Below are 14042 nucleotides of genomic sequence, written 5' to 3' on the forward strand. Positions count from 1 at the left end.
AAGAAGTGGTCATATTACCTTGACCAGCCTATTGCCCAAGAGTTTGATGGGGATATTTATTTCGATATTGATCAATTAAATCAGCTGGCTGGAGGAATATTCCTTAGGATGCTTGCCAGGCTTAGTGGTAACAAGCTTTTGTGGCACCATGCAAATTGTGTGGAAGCACCCCACACTGCCTGGCCTATTTGTAAAGTGGCAAAAGAGGTGAGACAAGTAGCGAGGAATATTTATCTCAAACTCTACAGGGAAGCCAGGAGTTTGCCATGCATGCATGGAGGCGATATCCTCCTGGATCTCTTCTTCCGGGATGAGAACATCTTGTACCTCTTTGTTTTGGGATGGGGTTCGGGGGTGAAAAACATTGCAAATTATAAGTTGCGAAAGAGTCAGCAATTGAGATGGCATCTTAAGCCAGTTCCCCATCACTGTAATGGATTCTAGTTTCGAGCTTGTGAGCAAGCCCAAAGAGTAGCTTGCTGACTTTGTCCCCCATTTCATAGATCCTGTGTTGCGAAGCAGCGCAGGACAGCATGGCTGGTTTTAAAAGTCGCTGATGTAGTGCCGCCATAGCTGATGTTGTACCTACGCCAGCCGTCTGACAGGCTAGCCATTCCTTGATTGGGAATGCCTTTGCTCTAGGCCTAAGTGGACCAAAGGCGTCAATCTCACAGACGCTATCTATCATTTGACCATCAGAGAAGGATGCGGTCACCCCATCCCATTCTCCGGGAGGACCTTTGAGGGGGGGTCCTGCTGCTCACCGATTGTGTGTCAGACCCAGTGCTTAACTTGAGCCAGTGGTTTCCAGCATTCAGCACCGTCACCACCAGCGCTTATGGCAATATGCCACATGGTGGTGCTGGTTGTAAAATTTAGAGACAAGAGCAACACGAGTTGTTTGTTAATTCGAAATACCTTAACAATTAGTAATACCTACCTTCCAACCCATTCTCATAGCTGTGGGAGACTGGAATAGTCTGAATTGTCACACTTGGAGAAGTGTGATGCATAGTAGTTTTTTTAGTACTGTTACTGGCAGCACTGGCAGGTGCAAGCTACAGTGGTCTCCTGACAAGGGCCCCAGCACTATGTTTTTCACAAATTAATCACTGGCCAGACACACCTGTTTCCCCCATCCACCTGTCCCCCCCTCACCCCATGGCCTGGTGCCCTCTCTTCAACCCAGCTCCAGGCTTCCTCTGTAATTCCTAAAAAAGTGTGTTGTCCCCAGCTAATAGTTTTAAGCTGTGCTGGGTACAGGAGCATGTGTTTGATCTGCATTGCCCTGAGCTTGGTTTTGACCTTGACAAAGGTTTTACTCTGCTATTGCACCAGTGCTGTATAGTCCACGAAATTCATGGTGTTTATAGACTCCTGTGAAGTAGTCTTTTGATTGCATGCCCCTTTGAGTATTGTGTCTTGATCCAGATAATTAAGCAGGATGATTGGGAGGGGTAAGAGTGCTGAGCATTGATTTTTATTGAGAGCCCAATGCACTCCTTTGATCATTAAGCAAGATGAGAATTCTTTTTCAGGGACCCAGGGTTTACACCAGTTGAAAAAGAATTGCTCTGGGTGTTCACCCTCCAGGCGTCTGAGATCTCCAAAAAGCACAAATTATTGTATCTGGATGTGCCCTCTGGATATCTCTCGAATTGCTCTGTTTTCTGTTGGAACCGGGCGGCGTCCTGCTTGAGGGAGCGCAGATAATCTTCAGATGAGGAGACCTGGATCTTCACGTGAATCATGTGGTCTGCTACATTATGCAGAATCTGCCAAAGAAGGGAGATCTCCACATTAGCACCATCTATCCTTCCCTTGGCCACACAGGAATTATGTGTGGCCTGGAGGATTGCAACCTAGGATTATTGGTCAGCGCCATGATGAGGTGGGTCTAAGCCAGATCCTCCAGATGGGTTCCTTAGGACTCAAGTCGCAGACATCGTGCAGTAATTTATCTTGCCTTGAATCGGGGCCATTGCTTCTCCCTACCTTCAGCATGATGCTCCGGTAAAATATTGTGAACTAGACTAGATTTCTTAGACCACTGTCTTCATAGTGGCCTTCTAGGGCTCCCAATCCTGCATGTGACCGAGCTGGTGAAGCCGGCCACAGGAGCAAGCCCAAGGTTGTCCAGCAAGTTCACTCCCTTGGAGCCCCCACCCCCCATCCAGGGCCCCCTACTTCCAAGACCCTCAGCAGAGTAGCATTGCCACATAACTGCCCAAAGTGTGGCTCCATTGAAGTAGATTGCGCCAACAGTTTCAGCCAGACAAAGAGAGGGGAAATTCCCAAGGGCTAGGCACTCCCAGTCCACTTAAGGTTAGTGCCCTGCAAGGCCCTGTAGCGAATGAGCAGATATATTGTTGAAGCCAGGTCAAAGTTGACCAGCCTTCATGCCAGCCACCAGCATCCCCAGTCGAGTCCCAGAAGTTTTCAGATGCAGGAAGGCCCGGTACCGAATCGCATCTCTGTCTCAGTGTGGGGCGAGGTCTTTGTGGCACTTCAATGAAGAAGGTGCAGACGTTCGCAGGTCTATTGCCGTGGAGTCTCAGGTGTTCACTGATGTAGGAATGTCCAGTACCCCTCTGTGCTCCTGTGACTCTTTCTGAGTGTGGGGGGGAGGGGCTCTGTGGCCCGTCGTTTCAGGAGTTGCAGATGTTCACAGCTATGCATCGGGGGAGTGGTGGAGAGATAATATGGGGCATCTTGTTTCTATGTGTGACCTAACGGTAAAGTCCCAGTCCACAGATCTCTGACGTTCGCAGGCCAACTACATCGACCTTTATCAATAAAGGAGGTCCGTGCCATCCTGTACCCCCATCTCCTGAACTGCCCACCCCTAGGCACATTCCAGCTTCAAGGAAGAGATCGCTGACCAGCCACTGCCTGTTTTTTCATCCTGCCTGCCTCTCCTCTCCATTCAGTCTGCCATCTCCGTAGGCCACATCAAGCTGGGACAGTCATAGGAGAGGCACATGCTGCTGCTACCAAATAATCCAGTCTGTATTACCATCTAGGAGGGACTCAGGAACCTGCAGGTGCGTCCAGGTGTCTGAAAATAAGTACCATGGCCTGCCTCACTTCTCTGTTTGGCCTGTATCTTCTTTTGGCCCACGCAAAGACAGGTGCACCACAGGAGGGGCACAAGCAGCTGTCACCAAAGAATCTGCTGGTTATGGGAGCCTCCGGGTACTCTGTGGCCAATATTCAGGTCCAAATTGCAGGATCAGATAATGATTTATCACAGGGTTAATGGGGCACAGAGAGAGCCTCATCAAAACATGTCTGTCATCTTAGGTGGCTAGACCATGTCATCTGCATGAACCACTTTTCAATACCATGCACCCTACCTGGTGGGCTACAAGGCCTATATAGTGGTGACATATTAATATTTAAAAGGGAGGTCTTTGCCTGACAAAAAGTTATATTTGGTAGTTCGCACTGCAGGTTTTACACTGCAGTAGTCAGGCTACAATGGTAGGCCTGAAGCCATGTTTTGCAGGCCTACTGTGTGGATGGCACAATAGGTGCTACAGTCCACGAGTGTTACAACAAACAAATGATGGACGGAATGCTGACAATGCATACATTCTCCCCCAGTCAAGAGATCTGGGTTAAATCCATCGTTCTTTTGCCCACTACACCACCCCAGTTTAGACATGGCCATATGCAAATCAGTCTTGACCCTGTGCCTCATGGGAACAGTCCAGCCCGAACTGCCAAGCCATGTCTTCCCTGGACCGGAATCAAGCATCCTAGGACCGGTTTCTGGCTATCAGCCGTCATCAGCCAGGATAGCTTGACTCCAGTGGCGTAGTGAGCACGGGTCCCACGTCTGGGAATACCCATCCCACTTAGGGCGAAAAGCGTTACAACAAACAAATGATGGACGGAATGCTGACAATGCATACATTCTCCCCCAGTCAAGAGATCTGGGTTAAATCCATCGTTCTTTTGCCCACTACACCACCCCAGTTTAGACATGGCCATATGCAAATCAGTCTTGACCCTGTGCCTCATGGGAACAGTCCAGCCCGAACTGCCAAGCCATGTCTTCCCTGGACCGGAATCAAGCATCCTAGGACCGGTTTCTGGCTATCAGCCGTCATCAGCCAGGATAGCTTGACTCCAGTGGCGTAGTGAGCACGGGTCCCACGTCTGGGAATACCCATCCCACTTAGGGCGAAAAGCGTTACAACAAACAAATGATGGACGGAATGCTGACAATGCATACATTCTCCCCCAGTCAAGAGATCTGGGTTAAATCCATCGTTCTTTTGCCCACTACACCACCCCAGTTTAGACATGGCCATATGCAAATCAGTCTTGACCCTGTGCCTCATGGGAACAGTCCAGCCCGAACTGCCAAGCCATGTCTTCCCTGGACCGGAATCAAGCATCCTAGGACCGGTTTCTGGCTATCAGCCGTCATCAGCCAGGATAGCTTGACTCCAGTGGCGTAGTGAGCACGGGTCCCACGTCTGGGAATACCCATCCCACTTAGGGCGAAAAGCGTTACAACAAACAAATGATGGACGGAATGCTGACAATGCATACATTCTCCCCCAGTCAAGAGATCTGGGTTAAATCCATCGTTCTTTTGCCCACTACACCACCCCAGTTTAGACATGGCCATATGCAAATCAGTCTTGACCCTGTGCCTCATGGGAACAGTCCAGCCCGAACTGCCAAGCCATGTCTTCCCTGGACCGGAATCCTGGCTGAAGAGGGGTGAAACCCCGAAACCGGTCCTAGGATGCTTGTTTCCGGTTCAGGGAGGACCTGGCTTGGCAGTTCGGGCTGGACTGTTCCCATGAGGCACAGGGTCAAGACTGATTTGCATATGGCCTGGTTCAAACTGGAACGGCATGGTGAGCAAAAAAACGATGGATTTAGGCCCAGATCTCTGTACTGGGGTGAATGTATGACATTGTTCTGCATTCTGTCCATCAATTGTTGTTTTTGCATTTGTCACCCAGAGTGGGAAGGGTATGCCCAGACGTGGGTCCCTTGCTCTCCATGCCTCTGGAATCAAGCTATCCTGGCTGAAGAGGGGTGAAACCCCGAAACCGGTCCTAGGATGCTTGTTTCCGGTTCAGGGAGGACCTGGCTTGGCAGTTCGGGCTGGACTGTTCCCATGAGGCACAGGGTCAAGACTGATTTGCATATGGCCTGGTTCAAACTGGAACGGCATGGGGAGCAAAAAAACGATGGATTTAGGCCCAGATCTCTGTACTGGGGTGAATGTATGACATTGTTCTGCATTCTGTCCATCAATTGTTGTTTTTGCATTTGTCACCCCGAGTGGGAAGGGTATGCCCAGACGTGGGTCCCTTGCTCTCCATGCCTCTGGAATCAAGCTATCCTGGCTGAAGAGGGGTGAAACCCCGAAACCGGTCCTAGGATGCTTGTTTCCGGTTCAGGGAGGACCTGGCTTGGCAGTTCGGGCTGGACTGTTCCCATGAGGCACAGGGTCAAGACTGATTTGCATATGGCCTGGTTCAAACTGGAACGGCATGGTGAGCAAAAAAACGATGGATTTAGGCCCAGATCTCTGTACTGGGGTGAATGTATGACATTGTTCTGCATTCTGTCCATCAATTGTTGTTTTTGCACAGTCCACGAGTGGCATTTTACTTCCAAGCCTTTGGTGTATTTTCTACACCATAGACTAAGGACTTATGAGCAAGATAAATGTGTCAATTAGGAATATACCAATTTAACCATGCTTAAATGGAGGGCACTGGGACTTTGTGCACTTGCAACGAGGAGTAGAGTTCTAAAGCAGCAAAAATAGAGTCCAGGAAAAAAAAAGTCAAACTTTTATACATTGAGAAGAACTGCCATGATGGGATGGAGGCATTGTCCTCCTGACGGAATAAGCTCAGTTCACCAAACTCTAAATCAGGCGCAATCTCCCCCTCATTCACAACCACACACACAACACACCCGTTCAATTGTAAACACTTTTCCCCAGTCAGTATTTCAGTATCATTGTACTTCCTTCACACCCTTTCACATATAGTCACAGTTACGATTGGCACATACCACCATTGCTCTGTGCCCTCCACAGAGAGGCCAATGAGTCTGAACACCTTTATGACCCAGTGATAACCACTGTGAGAAACTTGAACAGCGTTCAGCCTCATCTCCAGATCTCTGTATCATGGCCAATTAGAAACACCCACCCATAACCTTAACTCATGTAGACACCTACTTGTGACCCAGGCTACAGCATGCACAATGCAAGATTAATATTTTGCATGAAAAAAAGCCAGAAAATAGCAATGTGATGGGAAAAGCAAATACTCTTACAGAAGTAAATTAAGTAAAACATGAAACTGTGAACTTGCACTTTCTTATTGACATAGATTACCTCAATTGTATTATATTTTACCTCAAATATTTGGCCCTGGATTTCCCACGTATCAAGAACACTTACTTGATAGTGTCCATGATGAGAGAATGAGACCACCAGCCTGCAGAGGAGGATGGGTCGAACAACACACAAGTAAATAGAGTGTGAGCCGCGGCAGAACAGCAAAACAAGTTAGATAACCCTGCAGCTTACAGATACAGCTGAATGATGATTGGTCTGATGTTTTTGTTCTTTTAGTTCCTCTGCCCCTGCTCTGTCCTTCACAGCTTTTTTCCTTATGTGACATAAGTGTACGCGGCGGCGCTACTGTACGCAGCCAATGCATCAAATGGTTGGAGACAGCTTGGGCTAGCGCTAGGCACTCTAATCCGTGGACCCTCCGAGAATGCATCGTGAATTGTGAATTGCAGTGTAAGAACCTCTGTGCAACAGGATTTATGGTGGCACGTTAGGCTATTCTCTCAATTAATTTCCCATCCCAGAACCCTAACAGTTGTGGAAATCAACATCTGTCTAACTTCAAGATGACCTTCCCTCCAGGTGGTACTTCTTGGTAAAATACAGGCTCTATATGGTTAATGCAGCTCTTGGCACAGTGAACAGCTTAGATAGATCGTCAGCTGAGGCCTCAATGATGTTGTCCGTGGGGAGGGTCCCACTGGAGTCCCTTCCACACCCTCATTACTGCCTCAATCAAAAAACGGAACCACCGTTACCGACAAGTGCTTTCCACGTGTGCCTGGCGCTGTGTTTCAGACGCATATCCTTATCAGATCCCATAGGCTATCTTTTCGCTTCTGTAAGACCGAGGTCAAAAAATTGCATGTCTGCCCCCAACATCTTGTCGATCATCAACATGATCTACTCTACCCCCCTCATTCCAATGCCAAGCAAGAGTGAGGGTTCTCTCCATTCCAAGATGGCCAATGGCCATTTTCAAATATTAAATTGGACCATGCCAAAGCAAACAAGCGTTGGCAAAACCAATATCCCTGTGGTGAATGTTCAAAGCAAGATTGATTGGGTTTTCTAATGCGTGTTAATTTTGTTTTTTTATTGCTTTTTCAGAGATTGGTTAGAATTTCCTTGTTGAGTTTAGAGAAATGTGGCAGTCATCACGGATTACCTCCAGAACATACCACATTTTAGTCTGAAAAGAATATAACTGTGAGACACCAATGATAACTCATAATGTTTACTTTAGTTCAAATACATTTATAGCAGAATACAATTCTTAGCATTTACACAACTCATGCTACATCATATATTTACACTTTGAACTGTAAGCAACATCTTTGTAAGAATTACAGAACTAATTTTAGCATGATGCCTTCATACAATTTTTTTTTTAAATTGTAACTGTCATTTACAATTGCATGACTACACATCTTACCTGGATACATATTAAGTCTTATGTGAGTCCACCTCTGTTGAGAAATGAAAGGAAAATAATTGTGATTGGTCTCGGGGTGCCCTGCTTTTAGCTCTACTATTGGAAGCAGAATAGTCCAGGAATCAGACTTCAACTGTAAGCAAATATAAAGAAATACAGTTGTTAGAAGGCAATCTGTTTCTGAATTAACTCTGTTAATTAATGCTAGTTTACAGTGAAGGATTTACATATCTTTCGATGAGTTATTTATTGTGTTTCCATACCAAATATATAGAGCCCCCTTTACAAACCTAAATTTGTATGTGTAGATCTACTCCTCCACTGTGGTGTAACTCTCCACTCTTGTGGTACTCACCATTTCTGTGTGGAGATTTCCAATGAGTGTGGAGTCGCCTATGATTGAATTTATGAGTATAACGTTACTATTAGTAACTTATCATCTCTTGGTGGAAATCACGACACGGTGAGATCTCCCTATAAGAAAGTATATTTAAATATATTTTATTTTAATGTTAAAAATAAATATAGAAAATAATTTTAAATAATTTAAATTAATTTGGAACTAGTAAAAAAAAAGTTAGAGAGCATGCACATTAACTCCTCAAATGGAATCTGTGTTAAATAATAAAATGTGAATGTATTTCATTCATAAATACTAATCTTTAGCCAATAATTTGAAAATAATTACACGCCATCACTAATATTATAATTTGTATTTAATATGTACTAAACATGTTCAAATGTATTAATGTAAAGACTTTTGTTTTGAAAATTTCACCTAATTTTTTGAATAAATTAATAATTATACTTAATCAACTTAATTGTGCATATATATATATATATGTATATATATATATATATATATATATATGTATATTACCTACTGGCGGTCGCCAGTAGGTAGTTATAGTTAGGACCACGTTTCCATAGGAAAACCTCAACATTCTATTTTGAATAACTTTGGCGCCGGTCGACGAATCCTCGCGAATTTCTCAAAATAGGTGGGGCGCTACGCTCCGCTCCTACCCTGAAAGTCTCGGGGGGATCCGTCGAGCGGGGGCTGAGATAAAAGGGGGGTCCCAAAACGCGTTTTTCCCATGCATTTTTCCATAGGACCTTTAGAACGAGCTACAGCCCGAACGGCTGAACAGAATTACTCAAAATTTGGCAGAGAGGTAGTCCCTAGGTCAAGGAAGTGCCTTTTGTAGGTTTGGTGTAAATCTGTTCAGTAGATTCTGAGAAAATAGCCTTTAAATCAATATATATATCTGAGCCAGCTTACGGTACGCTTACCGTACGCTTACGGTAAGCGTACGGTGGCGTGCGCGAGCGCGATTCTGATTGGCTCTTAGATCTTAGTAAACATTCGAATCGGCCGAAACCAGGAAGCGGCGGCCGCCATTTTGTGTATTTCACTCTGAAAAAAAAGAGTGAAAACAAGGAAAGGGGGCAATGAGGAGAGTTACAGACCCCCTAACAATTGTAAGGGGGTCAAAGATGGACAGAAAAGTACAAAAAAAACATTTATTGATTTTAAAAAAAAATCACGGGGTACGCGTACGGTAAGCTTACGGTAAGCGTACGGTAAAAAAAATAAAAATAAATAAATGAAAAGCAGATTTAAGAGTTTAGAAATTAGGGAGCTCTAAAAAGAGCTGTTGTGTTTATGGAGTCATTTTTTTAGTGGTACCTACAAGTAAGTACCGATGCAGAGTCTAAGGTTCAAGAGGAAGACTCTGTTCCCTTCATCATTGAAGTGCACACCATCTCCTCTATAAATGTCTTGCATGTCGTAACGCAAGTTGTTGTGGTAAATGGCACCCATACCATAGTCACGGAGGAAAGCAGAAACAGATTTGTTGACGTGCTTTCTTGCTTTGTCAATCTGTGGACAGAAATGATTGGACCAGTTCCATTTTTGCCTTTGGCATATGTTGGAAAACACAAAGGCAGTTTTAGGGAAAAGTGAAAACAGTTGTGCAAAGGTGTCCTTCATAAGCATTTCCAGACCTACCCCAGTCAAAGTGCCTAGGTCATTGCCACCACAGTGCACTATTATGAGGTCAGGGTGTTGGATTTGCATGAAGGATTTCACCATTGGCATCAATTGGTGCCACTTTAACCCTCTCTGACCAATCCATTTAATGTCTACATTTGGCAAAGCAAGGTCTCTCACCATATCTGTTTTCTCTGCAAACTTTTCACTCCAGAAGACATAGCTGTGCCCTACAATCCACACTGTGAACATCTTCAAAGGAGATCTGGATGCACTCAGGAGGTGTCTTTCAGTAGAATGGCAATATGAAAAGAAAGACAGTTTGGAAATGGAGGCATACATATTTTTTTCAAAACAAAAAGAACTGATTGGCTGTTTCATACCATTCTAGAATAAAAACTAGGCTGTATGTGTAAATTAATAGAAGCATGTTTTGTATTGGTACAAAAAAATGTGTAACCAAAGAACACTACTATGGATTTGCTGTTAGGTTTGAAAAGTCAAGCACTCTTGCTCTGTGGAATTGAAACATTGTGTGTCGAACTTCTGACCTAACTGCACACAGCAGTGTTCCATGAGCTGTTGCTATGGTAGCAGGCAGAAGTCAAGTTGGGGGAAGGGTACTAGGCAGAAGTCAAGTTGGGGGAAGGGTACTTTTGGAAAAGGGTTCGTTTTCAACCAATAGAAATGTGTGATTACATGTGAAAAAAAGGGGGAAGCACTGAGATTTGAAACTTACATGTATATGTGTGGAAAAATAGAGGGAAAGTTTGCCATTATCTGGTTCTGCTGAGAGGAGAGAGGTGAACACAACAGAGATCCTGGCTCTGATAATCTGCTGTTTGAGTGTCACATTTCTTTCACAACTAACTAATTTTAAAGGTGAGTTTACAGTTTGAGAGGGTATGTATGTGGTAACTTAAGAAATGAATAATAGAAATGGGAATTGTTTTTGTTGTAGTTACACATGGTGGTTTCATAATGTGTCAGTGTGTAAAAGTGATTTACACTTGCCCCTGAAAAAAAAAAGAGCAGTAAGTGTGCTTTCAAATTGGCAAAGAAATTTCGTTTTGGGACTAATGTGAAAACATGACTCTGTGTGCATAGAAGAATTATAGGCAGAGATTTATTGCGTCTTGCTCTGGTGATTTCACAGTTGCATTAGATGGAAAGGGGGAGCGAATTTTTGGGGGAATAAGCAGAGGGTTAGCACACACCCATGTCCTTGCCGTGTATAGTCATGCACAGTATTTACAAGCCAGTGGGGTTTTCAGGTTTAAGTCTGTAATGCAAATACATTCAGCATCACTAAGGCTGGTTGCCCTTGGTGGAGTGTAGGCAGTCACAGAGAATGCACATGGTGGTGGTCTGAAAAAAAAACAGCTTGGACACGTGCAATTAAATAAATCAAAAATAGTGGTTTCATAATGTGTCAGTCTGTAAAAGTGATTTCCAATTGTTAAGAGAGGCAAAAATATTTTTTGGAAAAAAATGTAAATATGTGTACTGTATTATAAATTGTTATAAAAATATTAATACTTTTTTCTTTTTTTTCAGATCGATATAGTAAATTTTCGAAAACTACAACCATTTTAAAAACTATTTTTTAAAAAAACAAATGAATAAATATTTTTTTGAGTGAGTATGGTAAGTCAATGTAATGTGATAAATGATTTTTAGTGTTTTTTTTAAAAAAAATAAAAAAGGTACGCTTACCGTACGCGTACGGTAAAAAAAAAAAAAAAAAAAAGTTTTTAAAAACATATGTAAAAAAAAGATGAAAGATAAGGTTGGCTCTTAAAAGAGCCGTTGTGTTCATGCAGGGACAGAGGAAAGAAAGATTGGGAATATTAGACGGTACGACAAGTGTGCTGATCTATTTTATTGTTCACTAGGGAAATACTTGTCTCCCTATAAGTAATTAGATCGTGACAAGTGGCGCACCGTACTTCAACCCTCGCAAACCGAGGGTTAATTTCCAGAGGGCCAGCAAAAGGAGATTCTCCCCCCACAGATGAAGGGCTCACCTGACCTGCAGAAGAAGGAGTCTGCCCTGCAGATGATGGTCCAGGCTGAGCTGCTGTGGATGTACTGGCTCGTCTTTCTGAAGAGTTACCTCCAAAAAGATGACCATGTGTCCTTTTGTGTACATCCTTGAGGTGTCTGATCATGGTATGATTCCCAAAGGAATACTTCCTGTCAGGATTACCTCTAGAAAGTACACGCTGACACAGCCTGCAAGTAACTAAGGGTGCATTCACCTTTTGCTGGCCTTCTGGAAAAGTAAAATAATCCCAAACATAAGAAGGCTTTACTTTCCTCGCTCTCTGCCTCAAGACAGTGCTGCTGGTGCTAGCCTCACTCTCAGAAGGGCTCTGCTGTTCTGCCATCGTATCCCAAAGACAAACCAGCTCCTTCTTCCAAGGGATCACAAGCAGAAATGAGGGGAATGGGTGTGGTGTAGGAGAGTTCTAGAACTGAAAGTAGTTTCCACCAATCAAAAGTTGTGTTTCATGATCACATGACCTACCGTACGCTTACGGTACGCTTACGGAGCGCTTACGGCAAAAAGTACGCGTGCGCGTAAAAAAGACACGCGCTTGCGCGCATGCGCATAACAGTCATTTCCCGGCACTTCCGCGTAACGTGCGCGTGTTGCGTAAGCGCGCACGCGTCCCACGCGCAGTACGCGTGGCTACGCAAAGTACGTAACTATACGCAAGCAGCGTAGATAGATTACGGACGTTGCGTAAACCGTACGCTTACCGTGAGCTTACGGTACGCGTACTATAAAAAAAAAAAAAAAAAAAATAAAAAAATCTGGAAATAAATTTTACATGTTTATTTTAAAAAATATATATAAAAAAAATATTTAAGGATTTTAAAAATTTAAGCATAGTCTTTATAAAAGATAAGAAAATTAAATTAAAAATATGTTTGAAAAAAATGAAGAATAAAAAAAAAAAATAGCATTTAAAAAACCTTGCAAATTCACTGAAAAAACCATGGGTTTCACACACGTTATAGTTAGGAATTAGCATTTAAAAAACCTTGCAAATTCACTGAAAAAACCATGGGTTTCACACACGTTATAGTTAGGAATTAGCATTTAAAAAACCTTAGAAATTCACTGAAAAAACCATAGGTTTCACACACGTTATAGTTAGGAATTAGCATTTAAAAAACCTTAGAAATTCAGTGAAAAAACCATAGGTTTCACACATGTTATAGTTAGCTGGACATTTTACTCGTAAAAAACCAATGAAATTGCCCCGTTATAGTTAGTTCAGCTAACTATAACTCGCGCGCCCGCAATGCACTGCTGATGACGTCACATATTACATCACTCATGACATGGTCAGTGACATCACTCATGACATCACTGATGACATCTCAAATGACATCACTGATGACATCACTGATGACATCATCCAGTGAATGTGTGTTTTTCTGAAAATTAAATATGTTTTATATATGTGTATCTCAAGGTCGATGGAAGAATAAATGGGTATATAAGTGTCTAAATGGATGATTTGTTTTTGAAAAATTGATTGTGTTACTGACTGATTAAGTGTATCTCTCACTTTGTGTATAAGTGGCTGCATGGGTTGGTGAGTAGCTACATGGGTGTCTATATAGGTTATTAGTTGTTTTTTTGAGTATCAGTCTGAGTGTCTGTATGGTACGGTGGGGGGTATTACGTAGTGCATAGATGCATGAATGAGTGACTCACTGTTTGTATGTGTTGAAGACAGCATGTGTGCAGGACTGTATGGGTGGATGAGTGTGTGTATGGGTGTGTTAGTGAGTGAATGACTTTCTCAATAGTGTCTTCAGGAGTAACTACATATGTTTTTAACTAGTATATGTGACTATTGGTGTATATATGTGAGTATATGTGAGAGGGAGAGATTGAAAGAGTTCCTGTATGAATAAGTATGTGTTTCTATAAGTGATTGTTTAAAAGACTAAGTATGTGTAAGTTTCCGTAGAAGTAAGTGTGGTGGTGTGTGTATTACTGTATATGCAAGTAAATGTATGTTTTATTCTTTATTAGCATGAGTGACTATGTGTGTGAGTAACTCTATGGATGAGTGGCATTGTGTAACAGGATGTATAGATGTATGAGTACATATGATGAGTGAGTACATGTATGAGTGACTGTATAGGACTGTTGGTGAATGAGTGGATGTGTATGTGGATCTTAGAATTACTGAAGAGGTTGTTGTAACTGGTATTGGTATGTCCATTGTTTTGAAATTTTTAGT

General features: G+C 43.1%; 1 protein-coding gene across 1 annotated transcript in view; it reads right to left on the reverse strand.

Annotated features, from left to right (window-relative positions):
* The window catches only part of ALLC (allantoicase), an 823350-nt gene that overhangs the window by 300168 nt on the left and 509140 nt on the right, over positions 1-14042 (reverse strand). The window contains exon 8 of the mRNA XM_085610751.1: positions 7779-7812. Coding sequence (XP_085466877.1) covers positions 7779-7812 — 34 coding nt within the window. The remainder of the gene's footprint in view (positions 1-7778; positions 7813-14042) is intronic.

The sequence above is a fragment of the Triturus cristatus genome, chromosome 6, assembly GCF_964204655.1.
Source record: "Triturus cristatus chromosome 6, aTriCri1.1, whole genome shotgun sequence".
In the NCBI taxonomy this organism is placed as follows: domain Eukaryota; kingdom Metazoa; phylum Chordata; class Amphibia; order Caudata; family Salamandridae; genus Triturus; species Triturus cristatus.